Below are 20,425 nucleotides of genomic sequence, written 5' to 3'. Positions count from 1 at the left end.
ACTCCTGGCTTTTTTTGCCTGAATTTGCTGTTCTACTGGTCCAACAACAACGGGTACATTTGGAATGTTCAAACAATTGGTACTTTCTTGCTACTGAGCCGAGCGTTGCAACCAAAGAGTACAGCAACGGGACGGTTTGCTGATTCAATATGCGCTGCATCCTTCTCCACTGTGTAAACAGTGGCAAGCAAGCATACAAAGAAACACATGAGGAATCTCTTTTATTCTCAACATTTCACTTGCCTATTTGTTTATGGCAAACATAGATTTCATGTTTCTATACGCATGCGAAATGTTTAGATTTACCAACACACCACTGTTGATGAGAAATGCACTAGAATTCAGCCAAGTAAACCATAACAATCTGCAAATCTAATCCATGAGTGGAACCAAAATGAGCACATATTAAAACCGCATCTGTCAATGTGTAGCGTTTTATAAACATTCCATTTCCCAACAGACAAAGTTAAGAATTCCTAGCACGTCCACTGTTCTTCCTCCTGCTCATCATCGTAAGTGGGCAAAGGCCCAGTAATATATCTTGACCGTTGGAGTGTAAACCAGTCACAGCAAATGTTATTGTTTATGGCAATGCTTCAGCATAAGTCTGACCTTTGACCTCCTGTTCTGGCTATCAGGCTCATACAGCGTCCGGTCCACACATGCACAGGATTTGGCACCGCAGTGCAAAGAATCACGGTGACTCCTGTGCACGATTACAAATTAAAGCATTTGAATGGATCGAGATGAAGTGTGTGTGGGGGATCTCGGTCTTGGCCGCCCATGAAAGTGACTCATCATCAAGCTAGTCAAGCCTCGGCAAGCTGATTGGTCGAATGCAGTGTCCTCGTGCACAAATAAATGCGCGCACATGCACACACAGCGAGATGCACCCGAGGCCCTTTAGAGCAAGCATTAGTCACTCCACATAAAGGCATCTAGTCACTCCAAAGCAGGGGAGCAGAGAACAAGTGGGAGACAAGGTCTGTGGAGGTCTGGCCATGTCGGCCATTTTCCAACATGTGAAGAAAAAAACGAGGAAGTCTTCACGTTAGAGAGTCGAGCTCAAATTTGCGTAACAGTGATCGATACAGGAGGTGACGCCCCTGATCCAGGATCATGTTGGATTTGTGTCTCCCATGTCTCCACCGGCCGAGTCTTGAACACAGCCTGAAACCTGAGGCCATACTGTATGACTATAATAGATGTTGACTGCACACGTGGCACTTACATAACCGCATATTACCTATCAGCATTTAGCAGCAATGGTTGTCAAACTGTCCAGAAAAATCCGCTATATACTTTAATTTGTGGGACTTCTCCACCTCTAAGACGCGGTGGAAAATTAGGATTTATGAAAGTGTTCTTCCGCCATGACATTACGGACACGTCTTCATCATACGGCTGCAGCTGAGACGGAAAGTTTGGAGGTTAAAGAGAACTTTTTACTGGTAGTCTTCATCACCTACTCTGGGTGATGATCTACAAGTCTATGTTTTGTGATTTTCATTAATCATTAAACACCTGTAAAAACACACACACATATATGTATATCGATCTATCTACCTATCTATCTATCTATAGAGAGGGAGAGAGAGATGGCTCATACTAAGTCTTTCCTAACATGCTGAAATGAGAAATATAATAGAAATAGATAGATAGACAGACAGGCAGACACCCACACACACACACATTTCCGAATGAAGAAAGAGCAGTGTACCCTCACCTTGGCGGTAAGTGTCAAACAAGACTTCTGGTCTTAGTTGTAATCACATTTGGTGAGCACATGACAGAAGAGTGCTATAAAATGCTGCACAAAGATTCCGGTGCTGGAGCAAATATACAAATGAACAAACCCCCACCCGAATAAATGCTTATACAGCTAAATTATTGTTATTCAATTCAATTCAATTCAAATGTATTTATAGAGCACTTTCAAACAGCCATTGCTGCATCCAAAGTGCTGTACATGGAGCAATTTAACATGCAAAATAAACCGTATGACAAATCGGTAATAAAGACGGTAGAAAGCACCAAACAGTAAAACCAAGAACACATCTAAGTCATGCTGAGTCGAATGCCAAAGAATACAAGTGAGTTTTGAGGAGGGTTTTGAAGATGGGCAGCGAGAAGGCTTGCCGAATGTTCAGTGGGAGGTCATTCCAGAGAGAGGGACCAGCAACAGAAAAGGCTCGATCCCCTCTGAGCCTCAGTTTAGTTCTTGGTACTTCTAATAATGTCTGGTCCGCAGACCTGAGGCGCCGGGCAGGTGTGTAGGGGCGGATGAGCTCAGAGAGGTAAGGTGGCGCGAGATTATTCAGAGATTTGAAAACAAATAAGAGGATCTTGAAAATAACTCTAAAATGTATGGGGAGCCAGTGAAGGGATGCCAGAGTAGGAGTTATGTGCTCCCTCTTACGAGTACCAGTCAAGAGGCGAGCAGCGGCATTCTGGACCAGCTGAAGGTGCTTAATGGAGGACTGGCTGACTCCAAAGTAAAGGGCATTGCAGTAATCGAGCCGGGATGTGACAAAGGCATGAATTACTGTCTCAAAGTATTTATGTGAGAGGAGAGGTTTTACTTTGGCCAGCTGTCTAAGGTGAAAGAAGCTGCATTTAACAACGGCACCAATTTGCCGGTCAAGTTTGAAATCACTGTCCAGTTTAAGGCCCAAGTTTGAGACTGTTGACTTAAGATAAGGAGACAGGGGGCCCAAGTCTACAGGATGGGATGTACAAGGGCCACTGGGACCAAACAGTATCACCTCTGTCTTATTTTCATTGAAATTCAAGAAATTTTGTGTCATCCAGGTTTTGATTTCTTCCAGACAGGATAAAAGTGGCCTCAATGAGAACGCGTCTTTCTTGCTCAGTGGGACATAGATCTGCAGTTATGAACATTCATTTCCTGTTACTCAACTCAACTGTATTTCTCGAGCACTTTCAAAACAATGAATGACTTGCTGTCTGTGTATCGTTGGCTTGGAGACAAGCGCCGGATTACACACATGCTGATGCAAACAAAACACAAATGTCACTCATTCAAAAGCCAGCAGTCACAGTTGTCCGGTGTACCTGTTGCAAAAGATGGTCACAGCCAAGTGTGACCCAATGTCATACTTTTCCAACAAAACATAATCTTTTCCATTTCTCTTCAAACTTGGAACTCTTCAAGTGTTATTGGAGGACAGGCAGTTTTTCTCAAACTGAAATTAATCAAGTCAAGTCAAGTCAACAGTATTTATAGAGCACTTTCAAACAGCCATCGCTGCATACAAAGTGCTGTACATGGAGCGATTTAACATACACAATAAACCACTAAGACGAAATGGTAATAAAGGCGGTAGAAAGCACCAAACAGTAAAACCAAGAAAAAATCTAAGTCATGCTGAGTCGAATGCCAAAGAATGCAAGTGAGTTTTGAGGAGGGCTTTAAAGATGGGCAGCGAGGAGGCTTGCCGAATGTTCAGTGGGAGGTCATTCCAGAGAGAGGGACCAGCAACAGAAAAGGCTCGATCCCCTCTGAGCCTCAGTTTAGTTCTTGGTACTTCTAACAAAGACTGGTCCACAGACCTGAGGCAGGTGTGTAGGGGCGGATGAGCTCAGAGAGGTAAGGTGGCACGAGATTATTTAGAGATTTGAAAACAAAGAGGAGGATCTTGAAAATAACTCTAAAATGAATGGGGAGCCAATGAAGGGATGCCAGAGTAGGAGTTATATGCTCCCTCTTACGAGTACCAGTCAAGAGGCGAGCAGCGGCATTCTGGACCAGATGAAGGCGCTTAATGGAGGACTGGCTGACTCCAAAGTACAGGACATTACAGTAATCGAGACGGGATGTGACAAAGGCATGGATTACTGTCTCAAAGTGTTCATGTGAGAGGAAAGGTTTTATTTTGGCCAGCTGTCTAAGGTGAAAGAAGCTGGATTTAACAACGGCACCAATTTGCCGATCGAGTTTGAAATCACTGTCCAGTTTAAGGCCCAAGTTTGAGACCGTTGATTTCAAATAAGGAGACAGGGGGGCCAAGTCTACAGAATGGAATGTACAACGGCCACTGGGACCAAACAATATCACCTGTCTTCTTTTCGTTGAATTTCAAGAAATTTTGTGCCATCCAGGTTTTGATTTCTTCCAGACAGGATAGGAGTGGCCTTAATGAGAAGGCGTCTTCCTTGCTCAGTGGGACATAGATCTGGCAGTCATCTGCATAGCAGTGGAAGGGAATACCATGTTTCCTTAAGATGGAACCCAATGGGAGAAGATACAGCGAGAATAGCAGAGGCGCCAGAATTGAGCCCTGTGGAACACCACATGAGCAGTGCGTGACTCAGAGCAGCCAAGTCTGACACAAAAGGTTCTGTCAGCTAAATAGGACCTAAACCACTCAAGAGCACTGCTGCCAATGCCCACCAAGTGCTGCAAACGAGTCAGCAGAATACTGTGATCCACTGTATCAAATGCTGCAGTTAAGTCCAATAAAACTAAACACACATGGTCTCCAGTGTCATTTGCCAGGAGGATGTCATTAGAAACGCCTAATAGGACTGACTCCGTGCTATGCATCGTCTTCAAACCTGACTGGAAGACCTCTAAGATATTATGTTCATCCAAGAAAAGTTTCAACTGCATGTGCACCACTTTTTCCAGAATTTTGGAAATGAAAGGCAGTTTGGAAATGGGCCTGTAACTTGACAGCACATGTTGATCAAGACCAGGTTTCTTGATCAAGGGTTGGACCACAGCATGTTTAAACTGTTGGGGAACTACACCAGAAAAAAGGCTGCTGTTGATGATATCCAAGACCGATGCACCAACACTCGGGAGAACCTCCTGAAAGAAGCGTGGGGAAGAGAGTCGCAAGGGGAGCCAGATGGCTTCGTCTGGCGAACTACATCCTCCAAAAATAATTATCTTCTCAACCATTGACCTAAATAGAAAAAGAACAAGAAACAGAGAGACGATATGCAGAACAATGCATTCGATAAAGTGGCTAATAATAAGTTTGATCAGATACAAACTCCTCCGTAAACTTTGGGTTACATTTTTCAGTCCAAAACTTCAGCACTGTTATACTGGCTTTTGCAACGATTGGGTGCAAAACTGCTTAGTTTGGTAAGACTTTGTCTTTGTTTATATTCATGCAGCCGAAACACGGCTGTAATATTGGATTGGTCCACAGTGTCTGTGTGCGACAGTGTAACCAATCCAGCTTTTAACTATGCGTACTGACATAAATGTATTATTAATGCATTGCGACATTTGTCTTAGATATTCTCTTGGCATTGATGAAAACATCTCAACAACAATTTATAATTCGAACCATAGATTTTGGAACCCCGTGCATTGCACCATCGAAGCATTGAAGCAGGTGATCTCTCTGTGGATAAGGATTGGGCAATACGATGCCCAGGCATATGTTTTGTTCGCAGCGCAATGTACAGGTCTGGGATGAAGTGAGGTAATAAAGCCGAGGATATTGTCAGATTAAAGCAGCCAATTGGAAAGAGGGGACACGGAAGAGGAGAAGTGACTCGGGTTGCTCGCCTTCAATAGAGTAACATTGCATAACCACTACTCAGTAGCTGCAAGATGGGTTAAATTTACACGGAGCTTGTAATCCCCAGCGTGCTTTAATAACCACTCCTGTCACAATGAGCTTTGAGCATTGTGTTCACGTTGGTAATGGGTGGTGACAAATAATGATTATTAAAAAGTTACGCCGGCGCAGTCAAGGGGCATTTTTATGACATTTTTGCCATTTACACTGGGAATTGATTTTGAGAGTCCAAATAGAACAAAGATATATCACTGCTCTTTTATTCCCCCCCCCCCCTTGCCGTATATAAAATCATTTGAACTCCTTTTGTGATAAAAGCAATTTACTGAGACAGCAAGAGCATTTCAAGACCACACTAATCAGTTCATTATCGGCACATATGACAAAGGAAGAGTATGAAATTGTCTGCAGTAAACTTTCTGTTAAAATATATTGTCTGTCCTCAGTGGTCCGCTGTGTGTCCCCTCCCTCTGCCGTGTTTTTGGTACCTTTCCCATAATTCAGTGTGGGCTGGGCGTCTCCCCAATCATTGCACCTGTCTCACCGAAACACCTGCCAGTCTTCACGTCGTCACCCAGCCTCACTCCTTGCAGCATAAAGGCCAGTCTGAAGAAGCACCCGTTGCCAGTTTGTCAGCTAGTTTACCAGCCGTACTCACTACCGGCTAGCTCTTACGTTCAAGCCTTAATGTACACCTCGATTTGATTCTTTTGACTGCTTTTGGTTCCTGAGCACTCAAGCCGTCCCTCTTCCTGGCATGAATCAAGTTCTGAGTTCATTGCGTCTGCCTGTCGGTCCTGTGCTCATTTTAAGCTGAGCCTAACACTTTCCCTTCATTCTCAATTCAATGTTGCGTTTCAATCGCAGGTGTTTGCGAGTCGCTGTGGTGTCTGCTACTGAACGGCACAGTATATGTTAAATCAACATATACAGGAAGTGCTATGACAAAAAAAGAAAAAAATTGGACATTGGTCGCTGTCTCTCTTCAGTGATCAATGTACAAGCTGAGGACTAGATTCACTATAAGATGATTAAAGTCGTAATATGCTGTTTTGCTGTATGCTAAACGACTCCCATTCAAACGTATCCACTACAGTCCATCACACTGAGGGCTGTTTTTTAATTAAAATGACACTCAGTACGATGCAGCAATTGTACACCATCGCAGACTACACCCACGGCAGTAAGTCCACTGCGCAGTATTATTAAATTCATTCTGCAGGGTCATTCACACCTGAGCAATATTCTTTTGGAAAGGCATGTTTGATACACCGAGTTGACATTTTTCCAAACTGTTTCAATTGCAAATCTGTCATGATTGAGATTTTCTTTGAATCTGCTTTTTACTGGTATTTAGACGAGATATTCACTACGCAGCAGAATCTAACATGGGGTTAAATTGAGTTAATCGCATCATGAAAAGAGAAAGCTTTGAACAAGACTTATCACAAATACTTCCATGAGGATAACAGCTGGGAATGTCCACTGGCAAAGCTTAATCAGGCCTGATTAATGTAGCAAGACACTCAAATGAAACTTTCCAGCTTTGTGACATTTCTCTCTGTTTTTAGCTGTTTTCTATTTGGGTTGCTTTGGTTACCTCCGAGCAAAAGATTTGATCAGTGATCCATGTCAGCTCATCCTTGAGTAATTATGAAAACAATTCTACCATCTTCCCAGGCAATTTTAGGTTGCCAGGACTGTGTCCGATTGTTTGATTAGACTTTTCCACAAAATGGGAATCATTCAGTCTTTTCTGGCTCTGCAGCAGTATAAATAAGAATACTGATCTTAACTCTTAAGGTCAACGGTCCTTTTTCACAACAGATCTGCTCACTTATGCACTTATGCTCCCAATCACAACCAATCAAAACGCATTTTGAAAGCAATCATTTGCTGGGATGATTATTTGCTCATGTGGTCGTATTGCATCAGCCTCAGTGGCTATTTAGGGCAAATGAGACACAGTGCCAAGCAAATTCAGCAAATGAGATTGTGGAGAAAAAAAAATCTTCAATTGAGATGCAAAATTAGTATGCCTAAAAGATTGTCACTGTGTTTTCTTGTTTCGGGGTTAGTTTTGGTGTGCGCGTGTACGTGCGTGTGTCTGCCTGGCTTTGTCGTCCGACGGACAGATCTCCTTCTACATGTTCTATTTTCAGTTGTGCATTTTACATTTTCATTATTCCAATCAGCATTGAGCATATGGACCTCCGTACAGTATACAGTGTGCATCTTTGATATCACCATACAGTACAAAGCATTTCACAAGCATTCACAACATGAAATCCAAACAGTGTGAAGTGCAAATGCATTCTACTTGCTTGACAATGAACCACTTAATTAGCTGCAAGAAATTTAGGTAGGTTGTTTTTTTTCCGATGTGCCATGAAGACAGCAACAGCTGGATGGGTTTTTGCCTGAAAAGGCACTTGAGCATGGAAACATACTCAGCCACATCAGAATTAAATTCATCTTGATTGGTCAAGCATGTACAAAATGAGTAAGACCGAGACCCCTTGCTTGAGGTCATGAACCTCTGCATGACATCAGTGCTCCAATACTTCAAAATACACTTCAGTATGGGATTTCTGTTGGGCTTTTTTTAGATGTGGGCTTCAGCCAACGATCTGCTCACCATCACAGTTTTACTTCACTCCGAAGAATGTTTGATCAAGTAGAGGTCAAGTTTGTGCTTTGCTTTGTCCACACGGGTATGTTGGAACAGAAAACGTTTGTCCCCAAACTGTTTCTACAAAGTTTTGGTCAGCTGAAGAATTGAGATTCAAGGGAAATACGACCTCTAGTCAAACTCCTGATTAATTAATTGATTAAGAACTGTGTAATTGCTTCATTCACATACTGATCCCTGAGCATCAGGCACAACTGAGGATTCAATATCTCGCTAATGGAGCTTTCACTTTGGGTGAATGTGAAGTCGCAATCGTTATATGACTAAACAACAGCACCCATATGCGAGCAACAACATCACCAATGAAAAACAAACCAGGATTTAAGTGCCAAAAGTGACTTCCATGATAACAAAAGAAAATTGTATTTGAACCACCATTTCTCCACATAAGTCCAGAATGGTTTATTTTCATCCACCTTCAACTCACAGCCAACAGTCTCCTCCTTTTTCTCGATCTGTCCATGTTATCTTACTAGATATCACATTTGTGTCATTGAAGGATGTCATGACTGTCACCTGCATGCTAATGTTGTGGACCCTACGTGCCGGCAATTCTGAGTACAGCTCCCCCCACCTTCAACCATTAAACATTTTGTGTTGGAATGCCTCTAAAAAAATCTCAGTGCAAATAAGAATAGAGTATAGAGGTCAATTTCATTACAAGGCTCGAAATAAGTGAGTCAAAATTCGCATTTTGCATCTCATTTAGACTCATTGAAAAGCATAACTGAAAGCGGCCATATCAGGGGCATAATTCACTTCAGTCACATTCGCACGTGGCGCAGGAAGATGGGGAAAAGAGTGGGGGTATTTTCAGCCCAGTGTGAAACCGCTTAGGACCCAAATCAAGGTAAAATGAATGCAGCACAAATCAGTGGAATTCACGTTAACGTACCTTACCAAAGTATCATTAGCCCAGCGGAGGGCTCGGTCTCTTTCGCGCATGCTTCGAATTTACGTTCGGGCCATGATAGGGTGTTGCAGACTAGATTCTCATTAGTCAGACAAGATCACACCATTTTTTCCCTTCTATTTTTAGTGTCTGAGTGATAGAGAAATTCCACAGTGGCATTTCTTCACACAAAAACACTTGATATGATGAAATAAACAATATACTGTACATAATCATTTAAAAAAGGGTGTTTATTAGTTTTTAGAGATTCATGGGACTGATTCGTGGGGCTGCACAAGCGACTTGGTCGTCAGGCAGGGGGGCCCCTATTATGACGAGTTTCCGTACAAGATGAAGTTTTGCGCACTGTCGGCATGGCCAGTGTAGTACTCCGAGTGGCTATATTTTGTAGGGTTTTGGTGAAGTCAAATGATGAAAATAATTGTCTCTTCTTGAGGTGTCTTCTTTTTGTTTTGAACACTTACAAAACTTCTTGTGGCATAAAGAACACCATTTTTGTCTTATTCTTTGTCAGCTAGTCGAAGCTCACAATCGCATGGTCATGAACCTACTGTAAGAGCCTTGCTTTTTTGTTCTTTTTTGTTGTTTTTGTCTTTTTGTTTTGTCACATGTTGTTCGTTGTTTCATCATGTGGCCCTGATATGGACTGTTTTCAACGTTTTTTGGCCACAACATCCGGCATAGGAGAGGTATCTGTGCTTGGTGGTTGCTCCTTCTCGACAGCATGCCTGTACCAGCACAGATTGTGATTGGGAGGAATGTCGGCGCCATTGACTATCAGTGGTGGACAGACCTGAGGCGCTTGTGTTTTTTGCGCCTGTAATGGGCAGCGTTTTTCACAACCCCGTTTTGTTCAGTGGAGATGTCGGCACTGTTGGACAGTCGGCGTTGGTGCGGCTGGATGGATGGCTGCTGAAGTTGAGGATGGGGAGAGAGGAGCGTTGGCACAGGGCGCCGATGCGTATTTGGAACCGAGAGTCGCCGCTTGGAATTGAAATGGATTTCCATGGGAAAGGAGAAGTGAACCAATCTCTTTTTTTCTGTCAATGGATGCTACAGCTTCTTGTTGACTTTGAAACTTAGCTTGTAGCCGACGTGCGCACATTTTGAGCATGACGTCTCTGATCCACAGGTTAAAGGACACTTTGATTCTCTCCTCTTTCATCTCAAACTACTTCAAACAACAAAGCGTGTGACGGAAAAGTGGTTAGGACTGCACGACTGTCCGTGTTTTATGTTATGTGTTGTTTATTATTTTACTTTATGTTAACTGATTTTACTTTATGTTAACTGTTTTGTTAAGCGCTTTGTTACAGCTGCCACTGGTGTGAAAGCGCTATATAAATCAGCATGTATTGTATTGTATTGTATATGTCACAGGCTAAAATGTTTGCTAGTGAAGTGAAGTTGTAGAAAGGCTGTAAATGTCGTTTTTCATTCATGATTTATGTTTTTGATGCAATAAATGCTTTATTTTCTCCTTTGTGTTCATATTGGCTCTTTTAACCAAGCAAAAGTGTATTTTATCCCAATATTTGATTATTTGATAGAATATTCAGTAGGATTCTCAAATAAGATAAAGATAAGATATCCTTTATTTGTCCCACACTGGGGAAATTTACAGCGTAAATTTAAATGCATAAATATTCAATAGCTGCAGCCCTAGAACTATATATTCTCATATTTTTATTGTTATGAAAGCTAATTACTACGTTGCGTATTAATGGATTGATTATTAGTCACCATACATTCACTTATTAGATTGATTGATTGATTGATTATGCTTGCAAAGAAGAACGCTTATGATTGCAATCATTAATTGACTATGCCTGCAATGAAGAACACTTCTGCTTTTAATAAAGATACATTCTTTATTATGGACTCACATTTGATCCATTATATACTCACTTTTATAATCAAGAATGCTTGGTGCACTGTGTGGAAGTTTAGGGACGCAACCACCTTTCCGAGGACGTGGTTGGGAAGAGATAAGTGTTAAGACTAAACAGTGAGCAAGGTTGGACAGTGAATGGAGCCATCAACACCAGCTGCAAGGTGATGTTTTTGTAACAATTGCACACATGTACATAATTTACAATCACATACATACACAGGGTCAAACAAGTTCAGTGTGTGTTCAACAGCCCCCACCCTTTAGGTTGGACACACCTATGTAGTAGATTTCCCAATAAATGAGGAGTTGAAAGGGGACATCGTTAGGTTGACGTGCGAAGAACTGAAACCTAACGCTTTTCCTCGTTCCCTCTTGGTACCAGAATTGAGTCTCCTCCTTGTGTTTTATTCCTGAGTGTCAAATTGGACCAACCTGACATGTAGAATAAATGATCTTAATTTTTTATGCCTCTGTGTATACATAGATACACAAAAAAAATCCACACGTTAGAACACAAGTATTTTGTCATTTTCATCATACTATATGTTTGTACAATGTTGTCAAGTCTCACGTGTCCAACCTGTCATAGTGAACTTCAAAATACATTTGTTAAGGAGTACACTGTCAGCTTACAATGAATATGAAGTTTAATAGAAAACCCCAACTTGTAGTCGGGTGAAGTAGACAAGTCTCAAAGGTGCCTTATGCTGATATTGTAAATGTGCTTGGATGTGCTGTGGTGACAGACTGAAGCCCCCAAGTGTCCCTGAGCAGGTAAATATGTATTGGCTGCAGGTATGAGTTTTTTTCTCAACAGCTAAATGGGCCATTTATCAGCGGGGTCAGTGAGGACTTTTAGCCCTGGTTGTCAGCACAATTTGGCATCTCTTTTGCAAAACAAGTCATTACAGCTTGAGAAAGTCAACTATCTCACAACACCTGACATTTCGATGAATAAATATTATTTCTAAACTGTGATGGTGAGGATAAAGAGTGGGACACATCATAGCATCTCATTCTTTGTCGACACCACTTTTCTTCATTAAGGTCACAGATGAGATGTATCCTATCCCACCTGACTTCGGCCGGTGGGTGTTTCACACCCTTGACTGGGCGCCAGCCACACTGCTAAATGAGGAATGTCACACGAACAAACCCTGTAAACCGTGATCATTGACTTCTTATGTATTCTACAATAACTACTAGGACAATGGGTTCATAATATGACTGTTTGAGGGCGAATTTGCCCCAAAAATACAATTTGGACAAATGTGAAATACATGTATATCGACACCTAAACGTGAAGTAATCCTTAATGTTGGCTATTGTCATCTTTGGTTGCTCATTGTGGAGGTTGAAAGTTCCCACGAGTGTTATGTCACGGTCCCCTTCATCACTCACCTGGGTGAGGAGGAAGTGCTTTTGTACTTTTTGCTGAATGCAAACTGGTAAGTAGGTTGCGCATTTACCAGATTGGAGAGCGCATTTCAACAAACAACCATTTACAGTCACATTCACAGCTATAGGCAATGAATCACATCACGCAAGCTGTTTACCCATTGCCTGTGTTAGACGTGTTCTGTGCAGGCTGAAAGCTTAGATCGACTTTCTGCCATCAAATTGGCACTCCGCCTGACGCATCTCCAAGACACTCCTTCTGCTGCATTGGCCTGCGCAGCTAGCCAAATTGGCAAGTGCGCAGCAACCCTCGCACCCATACGAAAATCGAGATCCATCAACATTGGCACCATTGTACCAGTGGTACGACCGCCTTGTCAGTGGAAATAGAGCCCCAAGTACTCTAGTTTAGTAACTGCCATAAATTGGGCACAGCACATATTGTATTTCTGGGCAGGGGTAAGTTGGACCCATTATTGGCAATTTTACAGGTGAGCGTGGGCCAGCAGACGTGCGAGAGGGAGGGCTGCCCCGTTGTGAGAGTGGTCACAGCCAAATTTAATCATGGACAATGAAAGGGAATCATTGCCTTTAAATGTGACGAGTCTTGACGTGCGGTGAAGTGGACACTTTGAGAGTGCCTGCCCACCCCAATCGTTGGTGTGCCACCCCCATAGCTCTGCCACCCAGTGTGATGATTTAAGAAATACAACACACTGATTCAGAGGATTTGATGCCTACTGTTCACATATTTACAAGATCATGGCCTCGCTATACAGGAACACCCTGGTTGGTGGAGGCTGGTCTGCCAAATAGGCAAACATGTCAGGATCACAAACCTTGTGTTCATCCGTAAAAAAGAATACACCAGTACGGCCAGTATTTGCATCGCGGTGCAAGTGGAAGTGTTAAATCTAGTGACTGTAGATTAGTATAAGAAATATGGCTATGAGTAAGCACAACATCAAATGCGGCTGCGAAAACACATAAAAAGGCAGCGGTGACATAAATTGACATATTTCTGTTGTGGTTCTTATTTCAAATTGAGCCTTTGTTATTCGGTATGTTTAACAATGTTATTGAACTACTGTATTCTGATAACGCTGTAAAAGATCATTTGACTTAACATCTTCCAAACAGGCAGTCAAGAATAAATGTTTAATTGTTTTGCAAGTCTTTGAAAGCTTTATACTGAAGAACACATGAAAACTGCAGAGTTTCTTTTTTTACGGCGGCAGAATAAACGTCATGTAACGGTTATAGGACAATAAACCACCAGGGACTCTTGAGCTCCATAATAACTACGATGAACTAAAATCACTAAATGTGTTAATACCATAGCATCAATTATTTTATTTGTTTTATCGCTATTCATCAATAACCATCTATTTTAATTAAATATCAGCCCTTTTTTTCACTTCTTAGTGCAGACACAACTAAGATGAAGTTTGAACATTATTCATAAAAAGTATATTTCTACAGATTGCCATTAACACATACGCCTATTACCGTAACCATTTTAATATGGAGTTCAACAACTAACAGAGAATGTATTCACTGCTGATCATTTTGACTGGGAAAAACTATCAACTGAGTAATAGTGACGATCAACTCTTTTTTTTTTTTCAACATTACCTTGCATGGCATTAAAAGGGACACACAAACTTTGTGGCCGCATTGCGTGTCCTTTGACGGCCATGGGAAAACTTCTGAGAAATAAGCATAAATAACTCAGTTTGCAACATGGCCGGGCCATATGGTCCAAATCTGCACTACAAACACTGTCCGTGCATGTGGCCCTATCAAAACCATTCAGCTTTGTTCTGTGGCGCGAGATGATACAGGCTCTTTTCACACTCGGCTCAGCAGCGCAGCACTAAGAATATGCCTGACCCACACAGTTTGCTTGAAGAATGTTTTGGATTGTGCCTCTTGCCATAAGCTACACATTACGTAAGTCCGAAGTGTGAGGCACAAAGTGAAGATGGCCATGTGCCAGGCTGGGGCTGTCCCTGTGTTTGGTTCAGAGTGAAAATATCGTGTATTAATAGTTCCTGCGAGAATATATACACGCGATGCAAAAAAGTAATTACATTCGGCTGCAGTGATTATGAGTTGATGAGAGCTGGCTGAGTGAGTGACAAGGTGCAGTGTTTGGGTGCTAATGTTGCACTCGTAATCTTTTAGGACTATAAATGCTGATGTGCTGCAGGGATCTGTCAAGATACAGATTGGGTTTGACTTTGGTTTTCAAATTTTTACGCCAATCGTTTTCGACATTCAATGCGGATGCATGTGACATTAAAAAGTGGATCACATCTTCACTTATAAACTGGGCGACACGATTTTGCTTTAAGGTGGTTTAGTGGCATCCTGCACGTTTTGTATATTTCCCTCCTGCAACACATCTGATTCAAATGATCAGGCTCGTTATGAGACTTTTTCTTAATTCGTATTCCACAGAAGCAATATTAATCAGAAGACTGTTTTTAGACCAGTGGGGGAGCATAGAACACAGTGTAAAAAAAAATAGAAAACATTATTGGACTTCCTCTTTAAGCTCAGTGGTGCGTTGGGCTGGTCACAGTGAAAAGTCGCTCAATCGTGCAGTTTAAGATGCACCTTGTGATGGTCAACCAAAGCTCCACATTTTTAATGATGTGTAAGCACCTACCCTTGCCTAATATAACTTTACAGTGCTCATCTTTGCATTTAAGTGGTCAGGTTACTGCGCCGACAGATTCTCCCTGATCTGTAATTATTTATTTTTTTAAATGACCTTTTTAATAAATGAATTCTATGTTTCTGATTAGCTATTTTTATTGCATTGTTATTTTTTTTTTTTTTTTTTCAAATTGATCATCACCTTTCTTCCTTGCTTGACTGGGCGAAAACATGACTTGTGTGCCCATTCCAAATTCACTTTTATTCACGGATTTCTCTTTTTCTGTTTCTCTTTTATAATTCTGTATTCTGGCCAATCCAAAACTTGTGCAATTATCATGTTTTTGACTAGGATCTTAACACAGAAATAAAACTGCCAATTAGATGGATTGCTATCTTGCTTATATAGTGTGCACCAATACAGCTCATCAACAATTATGAGAAACATAAGCCATGACTTTCAACATAGTTATGCATTGTTACGCTGTTAAAACAAACATGAGCATGAACAAGAAGGCTGTTTACTTTTGTAATGAATGTTACCATTTTAAGCATTGGAAGCTACGGTGTGCCTCACTCAAGTTCATCCATTTTGATGTAACAAAATATGTAATGAATATGCCAATAGAATTCAGAGGGCAACTTGTCATTTGTGTGTTTAAAAAAAAATTTGTGAGAAGATGTATTTGGTATCTGCTTGCTTGTCATATTTTATGTTCAAGGTTAACATGCTTCTACTGCATCTGATATGAAACATCAGCTGCTGGTCAGTCATGATTTTAGGAAATATTTCTGCAGGTCAGACACCAGAAAGGAGATGAAGCTGTTTCAATTCACTTTTAAAACACATCATGACACTTGTCAGGTGATACACCAGTTATTTTAGAACTAAAATTTTGTTTAGTTTTTTTTTTTTAGTCATGAAATATGATTGAAATCGTATTAGATCTAAAAAAATAAACAGGAAAGACGATCAAGAATGAGAGTGCATATTTAATTTTGTAGATAACTCGTATCTGTTTAGCAAATGTATTGTTTTATTTCATGTCATTCGAGCATTAAATTTGATGAAAAATATGTGTGTTGCAACTGCTACTCTTATAACTCAGTGTAAATATTTGGCTGCGCATCACCATCATCATCATTAATGTAGTGAACAGGGGAAACACTAGGCTACATACCTTGGAAGACGTCCACATCCAGATGAGATAGTAATAGTCCTCTTGAGGAAAAAAAAATGTGCACCAAGTCCAGCGAACATGGGGAAGTTGCTCACAACTCCTTCACAAGGAGTTTCCTCGATGGAGTCTTTTGTTTGTTTGTTTGTTTTTTGCTTCAATGTTCCATTTGTGTCCGCGTAAAGGGATATTATCATTTGGAGGTGACTTCCAGTAAATGTATTTGGGGAGACTGACGTCATGTGCTGAGGCCTGTTCATTAAAAACATGGAGGGACAAGTCCTTCCTCCTGCTGTGTTTAAATGCGGTGATTCCTGTGCTTAGCTCTCAGAGTGGGTGCACGTGTACAGCACAACATGATTTCTAGCCCTGATTTATGTGAAGATTGCTAAATGTACTGCCGTTTCATTGAGCTGCACGTCATACAAGTATTGGAGCTCGAAGAGAGTGAATCAACTTTTACGCTGAATTTTTATGACATTTCAATTAGGGTAGGTGGTCATTTTCATTGGTGTGGATTAAGAATATTTTCACCTCGTTTTAAGCAGTCTATGCTGATGTTCTTAAATGGTAGAAGGATGTCTGCCAGCCTACACTTTTTGCCCCTAAAATTTGTCAATCCAGCACAAGCTCCTCTTGAGTGCAAAACGAAAGACTGCTTTACTGCATAAGAGCAAATTGGCTATCAATACTCTTCCTGTCATTGACAGATGAAACTCATAAAGTGCGAGTGCAGAGCTTCTTTTCTATAATTATATGTGTAATTTGGAAGCCAGCTCAAGTTCGAAAAATGAATTGGGCATAAATTGGTCCAAATGTTATTTGGAAGATGTACATGGAACTATCGCGTCACCTGGTAACCACGGCGACCTCTCCGTGTGGGTCGAGGAGAGGAGGAGGAAGGTGGGGTGGGGGGGCTTCATGGCCCGTGCGTTAAACTCGTTTGGGTGGCTAACAATATAGATGTCGGGTATATTTGTATTTTCTCCGGGAACAGGAAAAAGAAATGTTTCAAAAATATTTGTAATCACACGTCAGTCTGAATGGATTTTGAGTTCGTGCTGTTCCTTCTGCTGATGTCTGTGCCGTTGCCCTTACTGGGGCTTTTGTCCAGGCCGCACAGAGACTCCGTCACCCCTTCTTCCATCTCCATATACTCCGCTTTGTCCCCCAGCGAGGAGCCGGACGGCGAGCCTTTAAATTGACGCAAAAAGTCCGGGAAGTAGGGGCACCCCGGCGGCATGCTCTCAACCGCCGGTTGCGCCTGTTCCTCGTTGTTGTCGGTCTCTCGGTGGTAAAAATAGTTGAAGTTCGACACGATGACCGGCACCGGTAGCGCGATGGTCAACACGCCCGCGATTGCGCACAGGGAGCCTACTATCTTGCCGCCCACGGTGATGGGCTTCATGTCCCCGTAGCCCACCGTGGTCATCGTCACCACGGCCCACCAGAAGGCGTCCGGGATGCTGGTGAACTGCGAAGTGGGCTCGTCCGCCTCGGCGAAGTAAACCGCGCTCGAGAAGAGGATGACGCCGATGACGAGGAAGAATATGAGCAGGGCCAGCTCCCTCATGCTGGCGCGCAGAGTGTGGCCCAGGATCTGGAGCCCCTTCGAGTGTCTGGACAGCTTGAAGATGCGGAAGACCCTGACCAGGCGGATTATTCTCAGTATGGCGAAGCTCATCGCCTGTTGCCCGTTGCCTTGGTGCTGCGCCAAGTCGGTGCCCAGGGTAATGAAGTAAGGCAAAATGGAAACGATGTCGATGGAGTTCATGATGTTCTTAAAGAACGCCGTTTTGCTGGGACTCGCAAAGAAGCGGACTATAATCTCGAAGGAGAACCAAATAATGCACACGGTCTCCACGATGAAAAACGGGTCGTTGAAGGGGGTAAATCCGTGGTCCGGCTGCGTGGAATTGTGTCTGGCCTGCAAGTACTCTTTGTCGTCCCTGAACTCGGGCAGCGTCTCGAGACAGAAAATGACGATGGAGATGACGATAACCAGCACGGACACCACCGCGATGCCCCTGGCCGGACTGGAGCTCTCCGGATATTCGAAGAGCAACCAAATCTGGCGCTTGAACTCGTCCTCCGGGAGAGGCTTCTCCTCTTCCTTGACAAAACCCTCATCCTCGCGAAACTTGAGGATCGCCTCCTCTCCAAGTTCATAAAACTTGACCTCCTCGGAGAAGACGTCAAACGGGACGTTGGCGGGTCTTTTCAAGCGACCTCCGGACTGGTAATAGTACAGAATAGCGTCAAAACTCGGCCGGTTCCGATCGAAGAAGTATTCGTTCCTCAGCGGGTCAAAGTACCGGATGCGCTTGTCGGGGTCCCCCAGGAGCGTGTCGGGGAACTGAGTGAGAGTTTTGAGCTGAGTTTCAAACTTGAGGCCCGACACGTTGATGACAACTCTCTCGCAGCAGCCCAACTCGTTGTAAACATTCGCATATCCGGACTGAGGGCGTCTGTCAGTGATCGAAACGGTTTCGTCGTCGTCGTCGTCGTCGTCATCATCATCATCCATGTTGCACAGAAAACTGGACCTCTTGATTCCGCGCTCCTGCTCCTCCTCCTCCTCGCGCTCGTCCTCCTCCTCCTCTTCCTCGCCACCGTCTTCCTCTTCGATCATGATGTCCTCCTCGGAGCCGAGCAGCGCCAGTTCGGAGTGGCGCAAGTCCCCGCCGAGAGTGGTCCGGCTGCGTCTCCACCGTCCGACGCCGCGTTGCTTTTTGCGCTCTCTGAGGAGTCGTTGCTTCTCGGGATCCTGAGAGGACGAGCAGGAGGAGGAGGTGGAGGAGGAGGAGGAGGGGCGCGAGGCGGTACCGCCGCTGTTGATGTTGGCGCTGCGAGACGGATGCTGACGGTTGTTAAGGAGATGCGCGCCCGTGGAAGCGGAGGTGGTTGTGGTGGTGGACCCCCCGGAGCAGACGCCTCCCCCATCCGCTCCCGATCCGCTCTCGGCCGCTCTGGATTGGGCCGCCTGGCGCTCCCTTTCTCGCTCCCGCTCCCGGGCTCGGGCTTGGGCATATCCGTACGGCAGGTGGCTGTTGCACCCGCCGTCCGCACCCACCATTGCAAACTCCATTTTAACTCAGAAGGTTCCGTCCTTGAGCGGGAGGGGGGGGGGGGGTGCTGGAAGGAGCCCAGAGGATAGGAGAAGTTGTACCTGGACTGAACCGCTCAGCCTTGGATCGAAATAGTCCACTCGGTTACTAAACCCATACTGCGTGCGCGCTCATTAATGATAACTAATAATCTTTTGACACAGGCCCCCGGGATTTTATGGCATAATTTTCCCAGCAAAGGTGAAGGCCGTGGGGGGCCCGGCCTGTTACGCACGCACATGCAGAATCCTTGATGTGGTCAGCATCGTGAGTCACACGCGGTATCTTTGGCGGTCACCATCAGGTGGTTAATTCCACAACACGCGTCTTTCGATCCTGCTTGCTGTGGTGACTACCGGTTGCCATTTTATGAGCGACATTTATAAAAAAATGGGATCCTTGCTGTTATATTATGGTTCCGGTGACTTATATCCTGTGATGTGGTCTGCAGTTGCGAGAAAATAACACAAAACGAATCGTTAGTTGAACAGTTCGGTCCGCCATATGCATAATGTGCAGTGGAGAAACTTCATTTTGTTGTACTGTATTATTATGATCGGGGTGAAGGTATTGCTCAATCAATGCTGCGCGCTTTTTTCCCCCCTCATTGCTGCTTATGTGTAGCGCGTAGCATGTATACTTACATGTTCAAATGGACCAAACGTGTCAGCCGGCGGCGACGAGAGTGCTCTAGGTGAAGATGCACTTCCAAATCTCCGCGTCAGTTTTAGATGCAAAATGACCAAATGCCTTGTCGGAGCCAAGCCGCGACCACCTCGTTCCCTACATCCATGCGATCGCTGACGCACTCCGACAAGGGCACTTTTTGGCTGCGTGTCGACGTCTCAATTCAACAGGATCTGTTGCGACTTCAGCCCACCGTGTCGGCTCCATCGCCACAACCCCTCCTCAATCAATGCAGGCGGTGGTAAAGGGTTAAAAAGGTGTGCGAGCGGCGAGATGACATCGTTAACAGCCACGCGCGGCTGAGGCGAATGCATGCGAGGATGGGCAAAAG

At 43.6% G+C, this 20,425-nt stretch overlaps 1 protein-coding gene across 1 annotated transcript in view; it reads right to left on the bottom strand.

Annotated features, from left to right (window-relative positions):
- The window catches only part of kcna4 (potassium voltage-gated channel, shaker-related subfamily, member 4), a 48,450-nt gene extending 28,795 nt beyond the window's left edge, over positions 1–19,655 (bottom strand). The window contains exon 1 of the mRNA XM_052063127.1: positions 16,304–19,655. Within this exon, the coding sequence (XP_051919087.1) occupies positions 17,328–19,388 (2,061 nt within the window). The 5' untranslated portion in view covers positions 19,389–19,655 and the 3' untranslated portion in view covers positions 16,304–17,327. The remainder of the gene's footprint in view (positions 1–16,303) is intronic.
- Between the last annotated feature and the right edge of the window lie 770 nt (positions 19,656–20,425).

This window comes from Hippocampus zosterae, chromosome 4, assembly GCF_025434085.1.
Source record: "Hippocampus zosterae strain Florida chromosome 4, ASM2543408v3, whole genome shotgun sequence".
Lineage (NCBI taxonomy): Eukaryota > Metazoa > Chordata > Actinopteri > Syngnathiformes > Syngnathidae > Hippocampus > Hippocampus zosterae.
Note: the sequence above shows the minus strand (reverse complement) of the source record. Positions and strands in the feature narration are given on the sequence as shown.